The sequence below is a fragment of the Choloepus didactylus genome, chromosome 22, assembly GCF_015220235.1.
Source record: "Choloepus didactylus isolate mChoDid1 chromosome 22, mChoDid1.pri, whole genome shotgun sequence".
In the NCBI taxonomy this organism is placed as follows: domain Eukaryota; kingdom Metazoa; phylum Chordata; class Mammalia; order Pilosa; family Megalonychidae; genus Choloepus; species Choloepus didactylus.
In genome coordinates, this window is record NC_051328.1 from 33,669,366 (window position 1) to 33,685,876 (window position 16,511).

The 16,511-nt window shown below is 41.4% G+C and overlaps 1 protein-coding gene across 2 annotated transcripts in view; it reads left to right on the top strand.

Annotated features, from left to right (window-relative positions):
* The window catches only part of WWOX (WW domain containing oxidoreductase), a 966,762-nt gene that overhangs the window by 41,519 nt on the left and 908,732 nt on the right, over positions 1-16,511 (top strand). The window contains exons 5-6 of one of the 2 annotated variants that reach the window (XM_037816376.1): positions 5,627-5,683; positions 7,335-7,441. In XM_037816376.1, the coding sequence (XP_037672304.1) occupies positions 5,627-5,683; positions 7,335-7,441 (164 nt within the window). The remainder of the gene's footprint in view (positions 1-5,626; positions 5,684-7,334; positions 7,442-16,511) is intronic. The other variant, XM_037816377.1, reaches the window with a different exon arrangement.

The following is a 16,511-nucleotide window of genomic DNA, read 5'->3' on the forward strand; positions in this document are numbered from 1 at the left end:
GTCAGGGGTGGAGATTTGTTCCAACAGTTCCTAATGTTGCAAATTTGCGTGGGAAAGGTATTTCAAATGTTTCCAATTTGGGCAGGCTGCATGTTTCAAATTTGAAGACAAGTTAGGCTTGTCGAATAGAATGTAACCTCTGAAGTATCCAGCCAATGGAGAAACAGGGGAGGGACTTGCGGTTAGGCATAGGGAATAAATACTGCTGAGTCTATTGTTCTGCAGGCCAACCCCCACATTTTGGTTGGGCGCCCGTTCTTGCAAGACTGTGAATAAATTCTTTTCTTCTCCACAATCGGGTGAGCGTTTATTCCTTTTTAGGAATAGTGCTTGTTTCTCACAAGTCTTCCTTGCCCTTCTCTCAAAGTGATCAGTGTTGATGCATGTTCAAGCGCCTGTCTACACCCAGCTTTATGTGTCACGAATGGGATCACGGATGCAGGCTCTTCTGTTCTTGGCTTTTTTTCTCTTAATAACATGGAGGTGTTTCCTTGTGTCTCCATGTCATTCCACCTCATTCTTATTAATTGCAGCATTTAACTGCAGTATTTGATTCTGTGCATGCCGTATAATTTATTTCACCTAATTGAGGGACAATTAAGTTGATTCCAGCTTTTTAAGTGTTTACAACAGTACTGAGTTGAACTTTGTTCTCACTTACATTTTGCCCCGTGGATACATTTCTAGCTGGGTCAAAGGGCATGTCCATTTAAAATTTGTCAGTTATGGCCCAATTGTTCCTGAAGATGTTGAGCCGCTTCACAATTCCCCTCTTAATAGATGAGGTTACCTGTTTCCCCACACCCTGGCAAACATGGGCACTGCTCAGTCACGGTGCTCTTCATTGGGCCAGCCTGGGACCGCACTGAAGGTCACCTTTGTCTGGACTCTTTGCACTCTGATTCTTAACCGGGACAGTCACTGGCAGATTAGGTTAGAATTTGTTCAGCCAGCACGGGGGCAGCGCCAGCGGCCAGCCTGGGGTCAGTCTTGCCTGTTGAGAGCTCTCAGGCAGTCACTTGGAATTTATTGGATAGCTTTACAAGACTTCACTACCTCAGAGTTGTACTGCCCAAAGTATGTAAATGCAGCCTGGTGATAGTTCAAAAACTACTCCATGGGAACAGAATATTTCCAGCTTCTGTATTCCTCTTTCTTGGGTTGGTATCTTTCTTTCGTAAGTATTTGTACTCAATGCTTATTTACGTGATCAAGCATATTTAGACATCTCTGTATGGTACTTGTTGCTGCTGTAAATAATGCATTCATTTAAAAGCTGAACTGGTTATGACTTATTTTCCTCTGGAGAGATCTATGTAGTTTTGTAATTTCTTAATTGTTGCCAGCTATGGGCGAGTGTTTAGAAAGAGTGATTTTTAACTCCTTGGAACTCAGAGCAGTGTAACTGAAATGGCATGGAAGGTAAAAGTGATCATTTAGGTAATTACAGTAACTCCAGAAATAGCCGTAGGGATTACCTGGTCTGTCCCTGTGGCATTGACCTTGGCCTTACAGAGGTCAATCCTAGAACTTCATCCACAGTGCCCCAGGAGAGTGGCCATGTCAGTATCATTTACATCAGACGGATCAGTTTGGAAAATATGGTCCTTGAATTTATAGGCACTCTCATCCTTAAAGGAGTAGCTTATAAAAACAAAAATTGTCCCCAAGTTTGAATTGTCCCCAAATCTAACTCCAGATGAAACATATTAGACCAGTCTTCTTTCTCTATACATGAGAGTAGATCTCCAGGGAGGGAGATGACATGTGCTAGAAGATTCTGCAACTTGTTGAATAGTTCCTAAAGACGGCGTTAGTGGTTTAGTGGTATGTTCTGAGGGGGGGAGTCACCATCTCTGTGGCCTTTTAATTGTGTACAGTTACAAGTAACATTTGTCTCTAGTGTTTCACAATTATAAATTAATAATAGCAACCTATTGGAAATTACGGGTGTTGTAATCCCCTACTCCTTTGGGCATCTTAATAAAGATGATAATTAAAACCATAATTTACAGTAAATGGGGACACTGCCCAAGTAAATCCACAAAATGGAGAGAATTAAAAAAACTCAAACCAGAAGGAGCCTCCCTAGCATTAGGGACAGAAACGGCCTTGTTCTTAGCTTGTACTTCAGTGGGAAATTTGTCAGTATTTGGGGGCTGGATTCCCACACCTCATACTCTTTGTGTCTCAGGAATCTGTGGGTGATGCTGTCCCCAGTATCTAACCTTCCTGTGTCACCCTCCACCTCGCACCAACCCCGGATCCACTCGTATTCCCTGCCTGGGTAAATGAATTGCCATCGTCCCCCACTGCCTGGCTGGTGACCCTAGAGCCTTCCGGATGCTTCCTCAAACCTGGATTCATGCAGTGTCCTGAGTTTGCTTCCGACATAGTTTTCTAATTTATTCCCATAGCTGCTCAGCATAAGAGGGGCCTCGTCCCCTCCTGGCTGCTCTCCAGGCTTTGGTGTCTTCACCCAGTCCATTCTCTGCACGGCCACGAGGGATATTATAAATGCTAATAGTAATAGTAATGATTATATTGTTATTGTTATTGGTGCTACTTCCTGCCTACATTCTCTCAAAGGCCTCCTGCCCCCACAGTTTTCTCTTGGTTTACAGAATGCAGCCCCCATTGCATTCCCTGTTCGTCCTCCACCCTGGGCCATGTGTCATTCCTTGTACCTGTTGTGTCCTAAAACTGCCTTTGTGCTTGTCTGGTTCAGTTTTATGTCCTTTGGTCCCAGTGTCATTCTTTGCCCGCAGTTTCTGTTGCCACTCAGTGAGGTTTGGGAAATGCTAAAAAGATGAGCTTGTACCACATATCCAAAGTCTGCAGACTCCTGAGTTACTAGCCTTGCCCTTCTCTGTCTGTGCAGAGGCAAGTGCTACTGAAAGATTTTAAGAAACGTAGCTAGCATCCTGATCTTCTCATGCTGACAGAGGAAGATTTGACATGGCTTAAGCATGATCTCTAGCAGGTCATTGCTAGACATTCTTTGAGATTTGGGAACTGGGATGTGCACGTGGTAATTGAGACGGTTTTATGGTAAGGCTCGAGTGATTGTCTCTAGCAGGAATCTTCCCCAGACAATGTGCCTCCGAGCACCAATGCCCACAGAGGCCTGGTGGGCATTGCCAGCAGCGGGGTGGGGGCTGCGGCCAGCCCGAGCCCAGTCACCCTCTCCAGTGGGCTTCAGCTCGTCAGTCCACCCGACTGTCACCAGGTGGGGACGTGGGCCAGTGTGGCCAGATTGTACACTTTTTCAGAGAAGTTAGACGTCTAGCTTTTGATACATAATCTCCCAATTTTAATACTAGCATCTAATTCTTACTAGGAAGGGAGGCAAAGAGTAAAGAAGAGAGGGTGGAAGGGAGAAGGAAAAGAGGGGGAAAGTGAAGGAGGAAAGATGGAAGGAAGGAAGAAAAGGAAGAAGAAAGGAAATGAAGGGAACAAGGAAAGAAAGAAGGAAAGGAAAAAGGGAGGAAGGGAGGCAGGCAAGAATGGAAGGAGAAAGGAAAGGAAGAAAGGAAAACAAAGTGTGGACCAAACAAAACAGGTCTGTGGGTTTCATTTGTTTCGTGGTTACCACTTTGCAACCCCTATTCTAGAGAATGAAAACTGGTGTAAGATAAGCAGGCATTTTTTCTTCTTGAAAAAAATTGAAAATTTTTTCAATTTTATGATATTTTAATGTTTACGTCTAAACTTAAAACCCAAGAAGACAGGGAGCTCTTAAACCTCCACGGCCACTTACTTTTTCTGATTTGATTGGATGTAACGAGTGCTAGAAAACTGATGCTGACCATTGTTTTAAAACCCCTTCCTTTATTTTCTTTATATTATTACCTTCGAATATTCCTCTGAACACACACTTGCCATCTACGTGCAGTTAGGCTGGTTCAATTTAAACATTGTCATAAAGTTAATTTTTTATAAGATGAATCAGGTTATTAAATTTAGTAAACCATTGCCTTCATTATTTTGCACAAACTTTTGGCACTGTGCAGAATTGGCTTAGCACTACTTCATTTAGCTAATTAAACTGGTCATTGGCTGCAGCATTACGAGAGTGAGGGATGCTATTCTCACGGGCTTTAACCAGGACTTCAGCAGTAGGTAGCATTATTAAACTTTTTTTTTTTTTTTTATAAACCCCACACTCTAGAGATATGGTTTACTATAAAAGTGTTATTGTCCTTCCGGTTAAACCATCATCTTTTGAAATATCTCTGCCTTGGTTTTGCTCCAAAGGCAATTGTAAAAGATAAGAATATGGAGTTGTCCACTGCAGCTTTTAAAATTAGGCTAGCAGTGTGTAATGCAGTGCTTAGATAAAGGAAGATCTAAGACCCAAGGTATAATTTTTTTTTTAATCTTCATTTTATTGAGATATATTCACATACCATGCAGTCATACAAAACAAATCGTACATTCGATTGTTCACAGTACCATTACATAGTTGTACATTCATCACCTAAATCAATCCTTGACACCTTCATTAGCACACACACAAAAATAATAAGAATAATAATTAAAGTGAAAAAGAGCAATTGAAGTAAAAAAGAACACTGGGTACCTTTGTCTGTTTGTTTGTTTGTTTCCTTCCCCTATTTTTCTACTCATCCATCCATAAACTAGACAAAGGGGAGTGTGGTCCTTATGGCTTTCCCAATCCCATTGTCACCCCTCATAAGCTACATTTTTATACAACTGTCTTCGAGATTCATGGGTTCTGGGTTGTAGTTTGATAGTTTCAGGTATCCACCACCAGCTACCCCAATTCTCTAGAACCTCAAAAGGGTTGTCTAAATTGTGCGTAAGAGTGCCCACCAGAGTGACCTCTCGGATCCTTTTGGAATCTCTCTGCCACTGAAGCTTATTTCATTTCCTTTCACATCCCCCTTTTGGCAAGGTATAATTTTATAAGACAGAGAGATAGATGGCTTCCCCGTAACTACAGTGAGGAATTATTGAAAGGAGAGAGGGTGCAGACTCGTGGCTGCAGCCTGTTGCTGCCATCATGTCGGCGTGCTCCTTTTGGAAATAAAAAAGTCCTTTGCTGTAAGTTATTTTGTCAAGTGAGATAGCATGACTGAACAGCTTTGTTTGGGACAATAACATTTGCTAGAAAAAGGGCATGCTTTTTCCCCCTTTTATCCCCCTTATACTAGGTGGTGGCGTTCAGAACCACAGTGAGCAATATCTTTTCAGGATTTTAATATTTATTCAGTATTTAAAAGGAAGTTAGAAAGCCTTCAGTGTTACTGTTTGAAACAACTTGGATTGCTTTAAAACAGGCCAGACTTGTGGCCTTTCAGCCATCTGCAAGAACCATTCATTCCTCTGGCAGTTATTTATTGAATCCTACTGGGTGCAAATCTCGTGGGACACAGAGATGAAAAAGGCATATCCCCAAGGAGTTAAGTTAAGTAGATTGATAAGTTCTGAGACCGGCTGACCTTGCATTATATGGGTGCTCTGTCAGTCTATTAAGATATGGTTGCTAACAAATGATGAAGTGTTGAGGTTGAGTCTACCATCTTCACCCCCCCATATCATTTTTTTTTTTTTTTTCCTTTTGATACCCTCTGATGATTGCTTTGACCTGGGAATTTCAAAGGGACAGAGTCCACCATTTTCTACAGGATCTTTTGGGTGTGTAGTCCTGGAATTGCAGGTAAGGTCGTTTTTGGCCACTTCCCTTTATCCCATGTGGCTGTCAGCATTTCATTAGCCTGATTGATGTCGCACATCAGCCAGCAAGATTTCCTCCCTTGCCTGCTTCCCTCCAGTGAGTCTTGGAACAGCTGGGCTACAAAACCTGGTGTTCTACTTCTCTCTTTTCCCAAAGGATCTAGGTGTCTGTTGTTCCCTGGTGATAAGGGGTGCAAAGGAGGTAAATTCAAATGACTGACTTCTAAGCCTCATGGGTAGAAGATACGGCTTCAGACACCTTTCACTACATATACCAAAGAGGAGGCAAACGGCATTAGATTTTAAATATTTTGGATTGTAAATTCTTTGTGCATTGTTTTAGGATCTGATTCAATTATAGGATCATTCTGAGGTAATGATAAGTGAATACCTTGGAATACAGAATTTGCATAATCTCAACAATGAAGTTCAAGCATTCCAGAGCTGGTATTCAGGCAAATGGAATGGCAGATCCCTTGGCTCATTTCTTTGAAATCTGGTAGATACTAAAGCCACTCTTGGGTTGCTGTTCGGAGTAGCTCTAGAAGAATGTTTTAATTTTTTGGAAATAATGACTGCTATATATTAGGGAGCTCATACAAATCAGAGAGATGACACAGGAATATAAACTGAAGATTTTGAAAAGAGGAGGTAACTTACATTTGTTTTCCACCAACTGTGATTATGTTAGGCTCTTAATATATGTTCACCATTTATTCCCCATTTTGCTGAGAAAATAATTGAGTTTCAGATGGGTTAAAAAGTCAGTCTTATGTCCCATAGCTTATAAATGGCTAGATCTGGTTTCCATGTAGGTGTGTGGAGTTCCTGAGTTGCATTTTCAGCTGTGCTGAGCTGGCTTCCCTTGAGCACTAGTTTCTCTAAATAGATTGGCCTGCATGAAGATTAGATGTATGGAAGTGATATGAATGGATGAACTTTGCTAGGCTCTTTCACATACTGATCTCAATAAGATTATGCTACTCTGATTTTCTGCACATAGTAACATTATCTTGGGAAAAAAAACTATGGTCATTTGATGTGGATTTGGCAGAAGTACACTGCCGCCTTCTCTAATATAATTGATTACTTCGATGTTGCACTATACTCTGTGGTCTTATACCACAGCTCACAAAATGCAGTATTTTACAGTTCACCCCAGCAGTTTGGTGCTCAAGCTCTGGAATTAGATTTTTTCTTTTATTTTTTCATCAGTAATGTATAAGTGTTGTAATTGTTCTTGCCAACATTTGGTGGTCAGTTTTAAAATTTTAACCATCATATGGGTGCATAGTGGGATCTCATGTCTTTAATTTGCATTTTCCTAATAACTGATAAGGTTGATCTTCATAAAATAGTTGAGAAATTTTTCTTCTTTTTCTATTATCTAAAAGAGTTAGTGTAAGATTGGTGTTTTCTCTTTTCTTAAATGTTTGGTAAAATTCACTGCTGAAGTCCTATGGGCCCAGAGTTTTCTTTTTGAGAAGATTTTGAAATGTTCCCTGGGGAACAGAATCACCCCTGGTTGAGAACCACTGCCCTAGGGAATGCACGTGGGACTCAATAAAGGCCATTCCACACAAGTCGGTGTTCTAACGTTGTGTCACTAATGTTGACTTTCCTTTAAACCATAGGGTTTGAAACGGCCAAGTCTTTTGCCCTCCATGGTGCACATGTGATCCTGGCTTGTAGGAACATGGCAAGAGCCAGTGAAGCCGTGTCACGCATTTTAGAAGAATGGGTAAGCTCGTAACTATTTCTTCTTCGTTGTCAAATACACATGCCGGGGATAAACACATGGTGGTTTTAGTACAGCACATAAAGTTTATTGCTCTTGGAATAATGTTTTCTTTATTTTTAAAGTCGTAGTTGCTTTGTTTACTTTATGAATGAAAAGATGAGCAAGCCCATTACGAGCCGAGCATTTGTTTATAGTTCATTGTCAATGTCATCTGCTTCCATTAGTCAGAGGTTTGAAAATGTTTGCTCATTTAACTCATTTATTTAAGAAAAATAAAGCATGGTTCACGCCCATGAATGCAGCTAGGATATTGTTGTGCCCGTGGTTTGTGAGATTAGAAAGGAGTAGGCTTTAACCCTCTCTCTGTTTTATACCTTTTGCTTTTCTCTCTCTGTGTAGATTTGATGCTGATATGTGTATGCTTACTATCTCCTGTGAATTCATTCAATGAACATTTATTGAGGACTTGTATACTCTTAGAGTTAAGGATATAGTATCAGATAAAACAAAATCCCTGCCCTCGTGGGGCTTACCTTCGAGGTAGGAGAGACAGACTATAAAGGGATAATGAAGTTAATATTTAATATAAGATCAGGCTTATGTACAATGACACACAATATAGCAGACTAAGGGTTGGAGAGTGTTTCAGTTTGCTAAAGCTGCCAAAATGCAGACCAAAATGCAGTATACCAGAACAAATGGGTTGACTTTTACAAAGGGGGTTTATTAGCTTACAATTTTACAGTTCTAAGCCCATGAAAAATGTCCCAGTTAAAGCATCAAGAGGAAGATTCCTTCTCTGAAGGAAGACTGCTGGCATCTCAGGTTGCTCTGTCAGAGAGCAAGGCACATGGCCAGTGTCTGCTGATCCTTCGCTCTGGGTTCCTCTGCCTTCAGCTTCTGATTCCAGTGGCTTTCTCTCTGAGCATCTGCGGGTCCTCTCTTAGCATCTCCAGGGCTATTCTCCTTTACCTCTCTTTGGGTGTTCTCTGTGAGCTCTCTGGATTCTCTCTGTCCTTTATCCTCTCATAAAGGATTTCCGTAGAGAGGATTAAGACCCACCTTGAATTGGGTGGGTCACATCTCAATTGAAACAACCTAATCAAAAGGTCCCATCCACAATAGATCTGTACCCAAAAGAATGAATTAAAAGAACATGGTCTTAAAAACTAAATGACAAATAGGGTGGCATGGGGAGGATGGTTTGGGTGTTCTTTTTTCACTTTTATTTTTTATTCTTATTCTGATTCTTTCTGATGTAAGGAAAATGTTCAGAAATAGATTGGGGTGATGAATGCATAACTATATGATCGTATTGTGAACAGTTGATTGTATACCATGGATGATTGTATAGTATGTGAATATATTTCAGTAAAACTGAATTTAAAAAAAAAAAAATCATCTTTTCTGGGGTGCATCACAGCTTCAAACCAGCACAGAGAGTGACATGGGGAGCTTGTTAATATGGATGATCAGCAGAGACCCCTCTAAAGTTGTGACATTTTATCTGAGACCTGAATGAGGTAAAGAAGTAAGCCATGCAGATGTCAAGGAGAAATGGCTTTCTAGGCAGTGGGAGCAGCCTGTACAAAGCACAGAGGTAGGAGCATGCTTGGAGGACTCAAGGGTCGTCTGGGAAACAAGTGTGGCTGGAGCCGATTGGGAGGGGAAGAGGATGGAGAAGAGGTCAGGGGCACGTTCTGTAGAGATTCAGAAATAGTGGTGAGGAAGCCAGATGAGAATTTGAGCCAGGGAATGATACCAGCTGATCTGTGTTTTCACATGGTTCCTGGGCTTCAGTGTGAAGAATAGACTGCACTCTAGTCACTGGTCATTCATTCACATGTTTATGAAGTACGCCCCTGGGCTAGGTGTCGGGGTCTACTGTTAAAAAAACAAAACAAAACAGACATTGCTACATGAGTGGAAGGCAGATATAACCAGAGGAACATAAACACCAGTGTCAACCTGAAATAATGCTAAATGCCACTGCAGAGAAGCTTGTGGTGCTATGAAATGGTGACTAATTCCAGGATGTGGAGCTGTCAGGAGAGGAGACCCCGAGGAAGAAGTAATTGAACTGAGATCTCAAGACAGATCAAAGGAGGCTGGGAGAAGGGTCAACCTAGGCAGGGGACACTGTGTCCCAAGGCCCTGGCAGGAGGTAGAGGAGGAAAAGAACATCCTGGCTGGGAGCAGAGCATGGAGGGAGTTGCTGACCTCGTCTTCATTTCTCAACACAGTGAAAGATTTCTTGCCATTCATGCGTTGCTTAAGAAAGTTTCTAAACATATGAAAGTAAATGTTGTAGTTTCCCAGCTGCTAAAACAGATATTGTACAATGGATTGACTTAAACAGTGGGAATTTATTGGCTCGTGGTTTCAAGACTAGGGGAAGTCCAAAATCGACACATTCAGCAAGGTGATGCTTTCTCTCCAAAGACTGTGGCATCCTGGGGCTGGCTGCCTGTGATCTTGGGTCCTTGGCTTTTCTGTCACATGGTAATGCACGTGGCGGCGTCTTCTTTCTCCTCTGGGTTTCTTGCTTCTGGTTTCTTGCTTTTCCCATGTCTTTTCTCTCGGGTCCAATTTCCTTTGCTCATAAGGACTTCAGCCATGTTGGATTAAGGCCCACTCTCATTTATTTGGACACACCTTAATGAATAACCTTGTCAAAGGTCCTATTTACAAATGGGTTCACACCCATGGGACCAGGAGATGGGGCCTGAACCTGCCTTTTCTGGGGGACATGATTCAATCACTAACAGTAAGGAAAAGGAAGATTTGTTTCTGCTTTTTAAGTGTATTTCATTGGACCATTATGTTAGATTAAAAAATATATATATAGGTCCCAATTTTTTCAGACTATCTTAGAGTCTTTCTGTCTCTGTTAAAGTGTAAAAAATTCTGTTAACTGGTATGGTGGTAATATTTAGAGACATTGTAAGAAGAAAATAGTAATACATGCATACGGTTTGAATGTTAGTATAGAATGGGAAAGTAAAAAATAAAATGGAAGGTAAATGCTATTAACCATTTCTTGTGTATTCTTCCAGAAAAAAAAAATACATGTACAAGCAAACGCGTGCACGCACACTCACACACACACATACAATCTCACTCTCTCTCTTTCTGTTCTGTACTGTACTTTGAATTTTTCACTTAATACTATGGAGATCTTTTCTTATCAGTACATATAGATCTTCCTCATGTTTTTGACTGCTAAATAATATTCTATCATGTGCTTATACTATACTATAATTTATTTAACAAGGTTTCCCTCCCACCCCCCACCCCCGCTTTTGGTGTACATTTAGGTTTTTTGCATTATTTTGCCATTTCAAAGAATGCTCTCTTAAAGTTCTTCTCTGTTTCTTGCTTTTCATCCATAATTGGGTCTAAGTTATGCTTCACTGAACGTTCTTGGGATCTATGCTTGTGAGTATATCCATAGAGCAAAATCTTAGCAATGCACTCACTGATTGAAAGGGCCCATTGCATTTAAAATTTTGGAAGTAGTTCCCCAAGTTTCAGCTAATAATGTTGCACCAATTACCACTCCTACAGTGTAGAAGAGTGCATGTTGTCTATCAGAGGATAATGTCAAACTTGTAAAGTTTTGCCCATATATTATATTTTAAACTAGATCTGCTATTGGCCTGGTGAGACTATAATAACCATATCGTACAACAACTTTGATGTTTAAACCAATGTTAGAAGATAAAGCTGAAACATATATTTATTGCATTTTAAAAGGTATATCTTATAGCGTATCTTTTTGTATAGTATATCAGAGAACAGATTCATCTGTATTTATACCATTGTAACTATTGTTTGCATAGAGGCAGAGATTCCTGGATCTGCTTTAATTAACTGTGGGACCTTGGGCATGTCTCTTAATCTGTCTGGTGCCTCAGTTTCCTTATCTCTAAAGAAGAAGATTGGGTGGGATGATCTCAAAGACGCATCATCAGTCTCTCTTGCATTTTAAGCCATAATTGGGTCCCAAAGTTCAGTTTTAGATGACAGTTTTGTCATTGTATAGTTTCACTCTATTGTATAGTCAATTAAGGTAGATCAATAAACAGCAATGCCAGAGAAAGAACTATCTAAAAATATTCTCTGTCAGGGATATGGGAAAGGGAAACAAGAATGAAAACAAAGCTGACCTGTGCCATTTCAAACTTTCGTGTGTTGTGGATGAAGACTCGGCCCTTTCATCATCATCTCATCTTTTGGCTTGCTCTCTCTGAATCCCATTGCACCATGTTCTTCATTATACCTCAGTTATGATTATGGAAGATCAAATTTAGGATCAAAAGCCTTGTAAATGGGAGTCATTGGGGGATAATGTCATCACTATTTTGTGTCATTGCTCAGGTGTTTGGGATCCCAGGACTGTGCCTAGGTGATGTGCGTTGAGCTCGGGCCCCTCACCACAATACCCCCTACATTTTCCAACCTTGTTATTTGCTGGTCTGGTTTTCTTCAGGCCCTTCCTTATCTCACATCTCTGTACAGGGATTTTATCTGGCATGTCATTAAATCCCACCTTCTTATGTTTCTCAAGGTCAGTTTGATTGGCTCCAGTTTTTCGAGCTGCTAGCCAGCTGAAGCCTGTTCATGCTGATCTACGATGACCCATGTCAGTATCGGAGCTGGGAAGGCCCTGCAATATATTGGCACCTCATGGGACATTCTCACAATGACCCAAAGTTTTTTGTCTCAGCAAAAGCTCATTCAGAAGTCCCTGGGCCATTTGCCCAAAGGCTCTGCGGGCATTCTCAGCTTCAGCTCTGCTGGTAGAGTTTATTCCTCCACCCTCAACTCATCCTTCCCTGCCTTGTTTTTCTCCCCCTGGCTTCACTGCACAGGCCAGAATTGGCACATGTTCCAGAACATTCACGTCTCTTCCTTAGCCGGTGGAATGTTGTTCTCACAACCACGAAGGGGGCAGCTAAAACCTACGGTTATTGAGTCCCTCTTGTGGGTTGCACTCTGGACAGGGCACTTCATTCCCCTGATTCAGGGCCATGGCAAAAGCCTGGTCTTCATGATTTTCCAGAAGAGCCCTGGGAGGTTTGGGAGCTCACAGAGCTGGTGACAGCAGGTCCAACTCCTAGCTCGGTCCTTCTGACTTCCGAGCCCAAGGTCTGTCCTATTCCACCCCACACCCTGGCTTTCCACCCCACACCCTGGCTTTCCACCCCATTCGGCATCAGGCAAGTTAGTCACCTTTCAGGTTTGGCTTTCAAATATTGCTAGATGCTCCTTGAATGACTGATTTCAGGATTAATTGTATTTCTCAGAAGAAGCGACTCTTGTCTGTCCTATGGTTCAAAGCAGTCCTTCTTCATTCAAGATATCCTTCATAGAGCTCTTAAACCACTTTTGGGGATATCTGGCTGTTTAATAAAATATGACTTAAATGGAAATACATTCCATATAGAATTCTATTAAAAGCCTATATGGAATTACTACTACTACTAATTATGGGAAAAATGCCCTCCTGCTGAGATGTTTTGGATGCTCCAAAGTTAAAAATAAGAGAAGAAATAAAAACAATTAAAATAGGATAGCAAGGATGGTGCAGGAGTAAACCACCCTCTTACAAGACCAATCCATTTAGCATAATTAAAAAAAGAGGGAGGAGGGGAGGCCTGTTAGCACCCAATCATACTTAAATAAAATATCTGTGGAAATGGGGTTCATGCCTGTGTGATTAAGCAGTGCAGAGGATGTACAGATGTGGTCTACCTCACGTCCTTCAGTGGATTAAGACGGCCTGTAGCTCTAACACCAGTGCCTGAGCTTTTCTTAGGTATTTCATGTGGCTGGTTGTCTAGGAAGTTTATCTTTTCATGGTAAAGTGGGTTCACTTTTATTTAGCAGCACTGTCTCCGTGTTAGGATTCCCTGTTACTTCTCTAAGTCTGGAACTCTGATAGTCCCCACAGTGCTTTGGGTTTATTCTTTCCTTCATTCAGTATATTTATTGGAATGGGATTTTGTTGCTCTATTTATGGAGGCCTTGCAAATCCCACTCCCCCTCTGGAGATCTGAGGACTTCAAGGGGTGTGTTTTGAAAAGTACAACAGCTGAAGAAGTATCAAAATGCACTTTATAAACAGCCATGGCAAGACCTCGACAACCCCAGTGTAGAGCTCTTGGAAGGGCTAAGTGGGGCTCCCAGTTCCTCCTTTCTTTCACCCTTTTAAATTTTTCTAAATTTTAGAACCCTAAAACTTGGGAGCTAAAACTTTGGGGCCCTGTGGGGGAAGGAAGTTGAGTAGAGATCGAGCTGAGAGGCCTGAGGTCACTTACTAATTCCCACTTGTGTGCAGGAAGAAGAAGGGTGGAGCCATGGCTGGGGCCAGGGAATGGCGAGCAGGAGAGAGATTTGTGCAGCTTGTCTAAGTGTGCCAGGCCCTGACCGGGTCTGCTTTACAAGATAAAGACTGATACAGGAAGTACAAGAGAGCTTACGTATGGGGGCTGCCCATTAGTAAAATGTGGGTCTGAGGAATGTTCTGAAACTCTAGCATCTATTAGTGATTGGGAGAGCCAACAGGCTGGGCAAGCATGGGAAAAGGGGCCGATGACCTTCTCTTGGAGCTGCTATGGGCCCCACCCTTGAATCCCCAGCTTGTGTCTTGGGCCCCTTCCTGTATCATAAGAGAGGAGTGGCCAAGAATGTGCAGTTTGGTGAGTGGGCTTGGTCTCCACAAAAGACCTCCAGGTCCAGCTTCCCTGACTTGCCTCTTAACTTGGCTAAGACTTCACGTCCCCCTAGGACTGATTAGGATGGCCCATCACCACCCGGGAGAGTGAAGCAGGAATGTGATTCAGCGGCTCTTGTTTGTTTTTTTTCCATGGGTATTTAACCAAAATTGCTGAGAGGCTAGGAGAAGGCAGGCTAGATGACCTTCAAGATGCCTTATGGGATGGCATCTTCTGGGTGAATTGACCTCAGTCCAGAAACTGGGTCTCATCAGTGCCTAGAGCTGGTCTAGCTTTGAAGTCTTGGAGCACTGACGTATATAAACCAGAATTTACAAAGAGAGCTTTACCCACCAGGCCAACATTGGCCTGATCCTTCCTTATTGAAAAACAACACGGGAAGCTAAATTCCTAATTGGAAAGTTTGTGTGGGAAGTCTGGAATCACATGATTCGAAAATGTAAAGAAATGAAGGTATTTTCCTCTATTGGCTGGATGCATTTTTCTCTTTTATAGGGACTGGCCGGCTCCATAGCCGATTAGGGTACCATTCTTCTGAACAGTTTCTAATCCTTTCTAAACTTTTGCAAATTACTTCTCTACCCCCCATCCTAAAATACATTCCATGTATTTATAATAGGCACTCAATAAGTGAATGTGTGAGTAAAATATGTTAATACTCTCAAGTGCATTACAACCAACTCTTAGTCAGGAAGATGTTCTGTTCCTCCAAACTGATTTTGCACATTTTTCCTCTCACCCATTGGAAGAGTTTATAGCTGAAATCTCAGAAATTCATTTCTGGAACGCGCCTTATTGAAATAAGCCCAAGTCTGAAGATACCGATGGCTTAGTTTTAGTCACACCTTTTCCCCCATGCCCAGCCCTTCATTAGGCGTTATCTTTTCCCTGGTAAAAGGAAGTTAATTGTTTGAAATACTGTTGGGGATTGAATCATGTCCAACGTAAGACATGTTCAAGTTCTAACCCCTGGTCTTATGATCGTGAACTCATTTGAAAATAGCGTCTTCGAAGATCCTGTTGTAATGAGGCCAAATGGAATCAGGGTGAGCCTTAATCCTATGTGACTGGATCCTTATACACAAAGGAAGTTCAGACATGGAACTAGAAGTCATAGGAGGAGATCGAAGGAGACAGATCACCACGTGACGAAGGCAGAGATTAAGGACAGTGAGCCACCAGCAGAATGCTGCAGACCTGGGAGAAGTCGTGGCTTACTGATACCTTGGTTTTGGACTTCTGGTTTCCAAAGTATGAAACAATAAGTTACTGTTGTCTGAGCCAACCAGTTTGTGGTACCTATTATAGCAGCCCTGGCAAACTAAGGCAAACACACTGTGCTAAAATGGCAAAGATTAGAAGCAGACTGCTGTTTAGTCCTGTTGGACAGGGTAAAAGTAATGGCCAATTGCTTTAAAATATGTTTCTTAATCTCTAAACTACTGGTATTTGGGGCTGGATAATTGTTTGTTGTGGGGCTTCCCTGCTGAGCAGCATACCTGACCTCTAACACTAGATGCCAGTAGTAACCCCTACCCCCCATAGTGACAACCAAAAATGTCTCCAGAGGGGACAAAAATTGCCCCAGTTGAGTACCATTGCTGTAAAACATGCTGTACTATAATGACTACGATTACAAGCAGATAGATGCTGTGATCTTGGGCATGTTTCTTAATTTCTCTAAGCCTCAGTATCTTTGTAAAACAAAATAATAATATCAATGTCAAAAGATGGTTGTGAGTATTAAATGCACTAACTGTATGTGTGTAAAGTGTTGACACATTGCTGGAGGCAGATTAAGTGCTCAATTAAATGTTAGCTGCTGCTATAGTAGTAATAATAATAATCTTTATTATTATTTTCTTATTCATATGTGAAAGTGCAAAATGATGCTTGCTATTCTTAACCTCTCCAAGTAGCTGAAAGAGGAGCTGTGGGGAGGGTGTTGACTAGCACAATTCAAATGGAGTTGCAATGAATTCTTTTCTTGTCTTATGTGCAGACTCCTACATTTTAATAGATGAGTATTTAGTTTGTTGATTAGTATTTTCCAGTGAATATGAGATATTAGCACTCAACTGTCATTTGAAAAGCCATCTTAATTATTTATGTGATTGCTTTTTCTTTTGTATTTACAAAGAAATACACTTTGCATATACTTAGGAAAGATGATTAAGGGATTAGTCATCAAGAACAGCAAGCAATGGTTTATATCAAAATGGTTATTGAGAAAGCAGGGAGATGAAGGGTGAAAATAAAAGATTTATTCATCAGAGGTACTGGAATATGCATGTTTTAGGGAGAAGAGCACAGGCTCAGGTGATTATAGC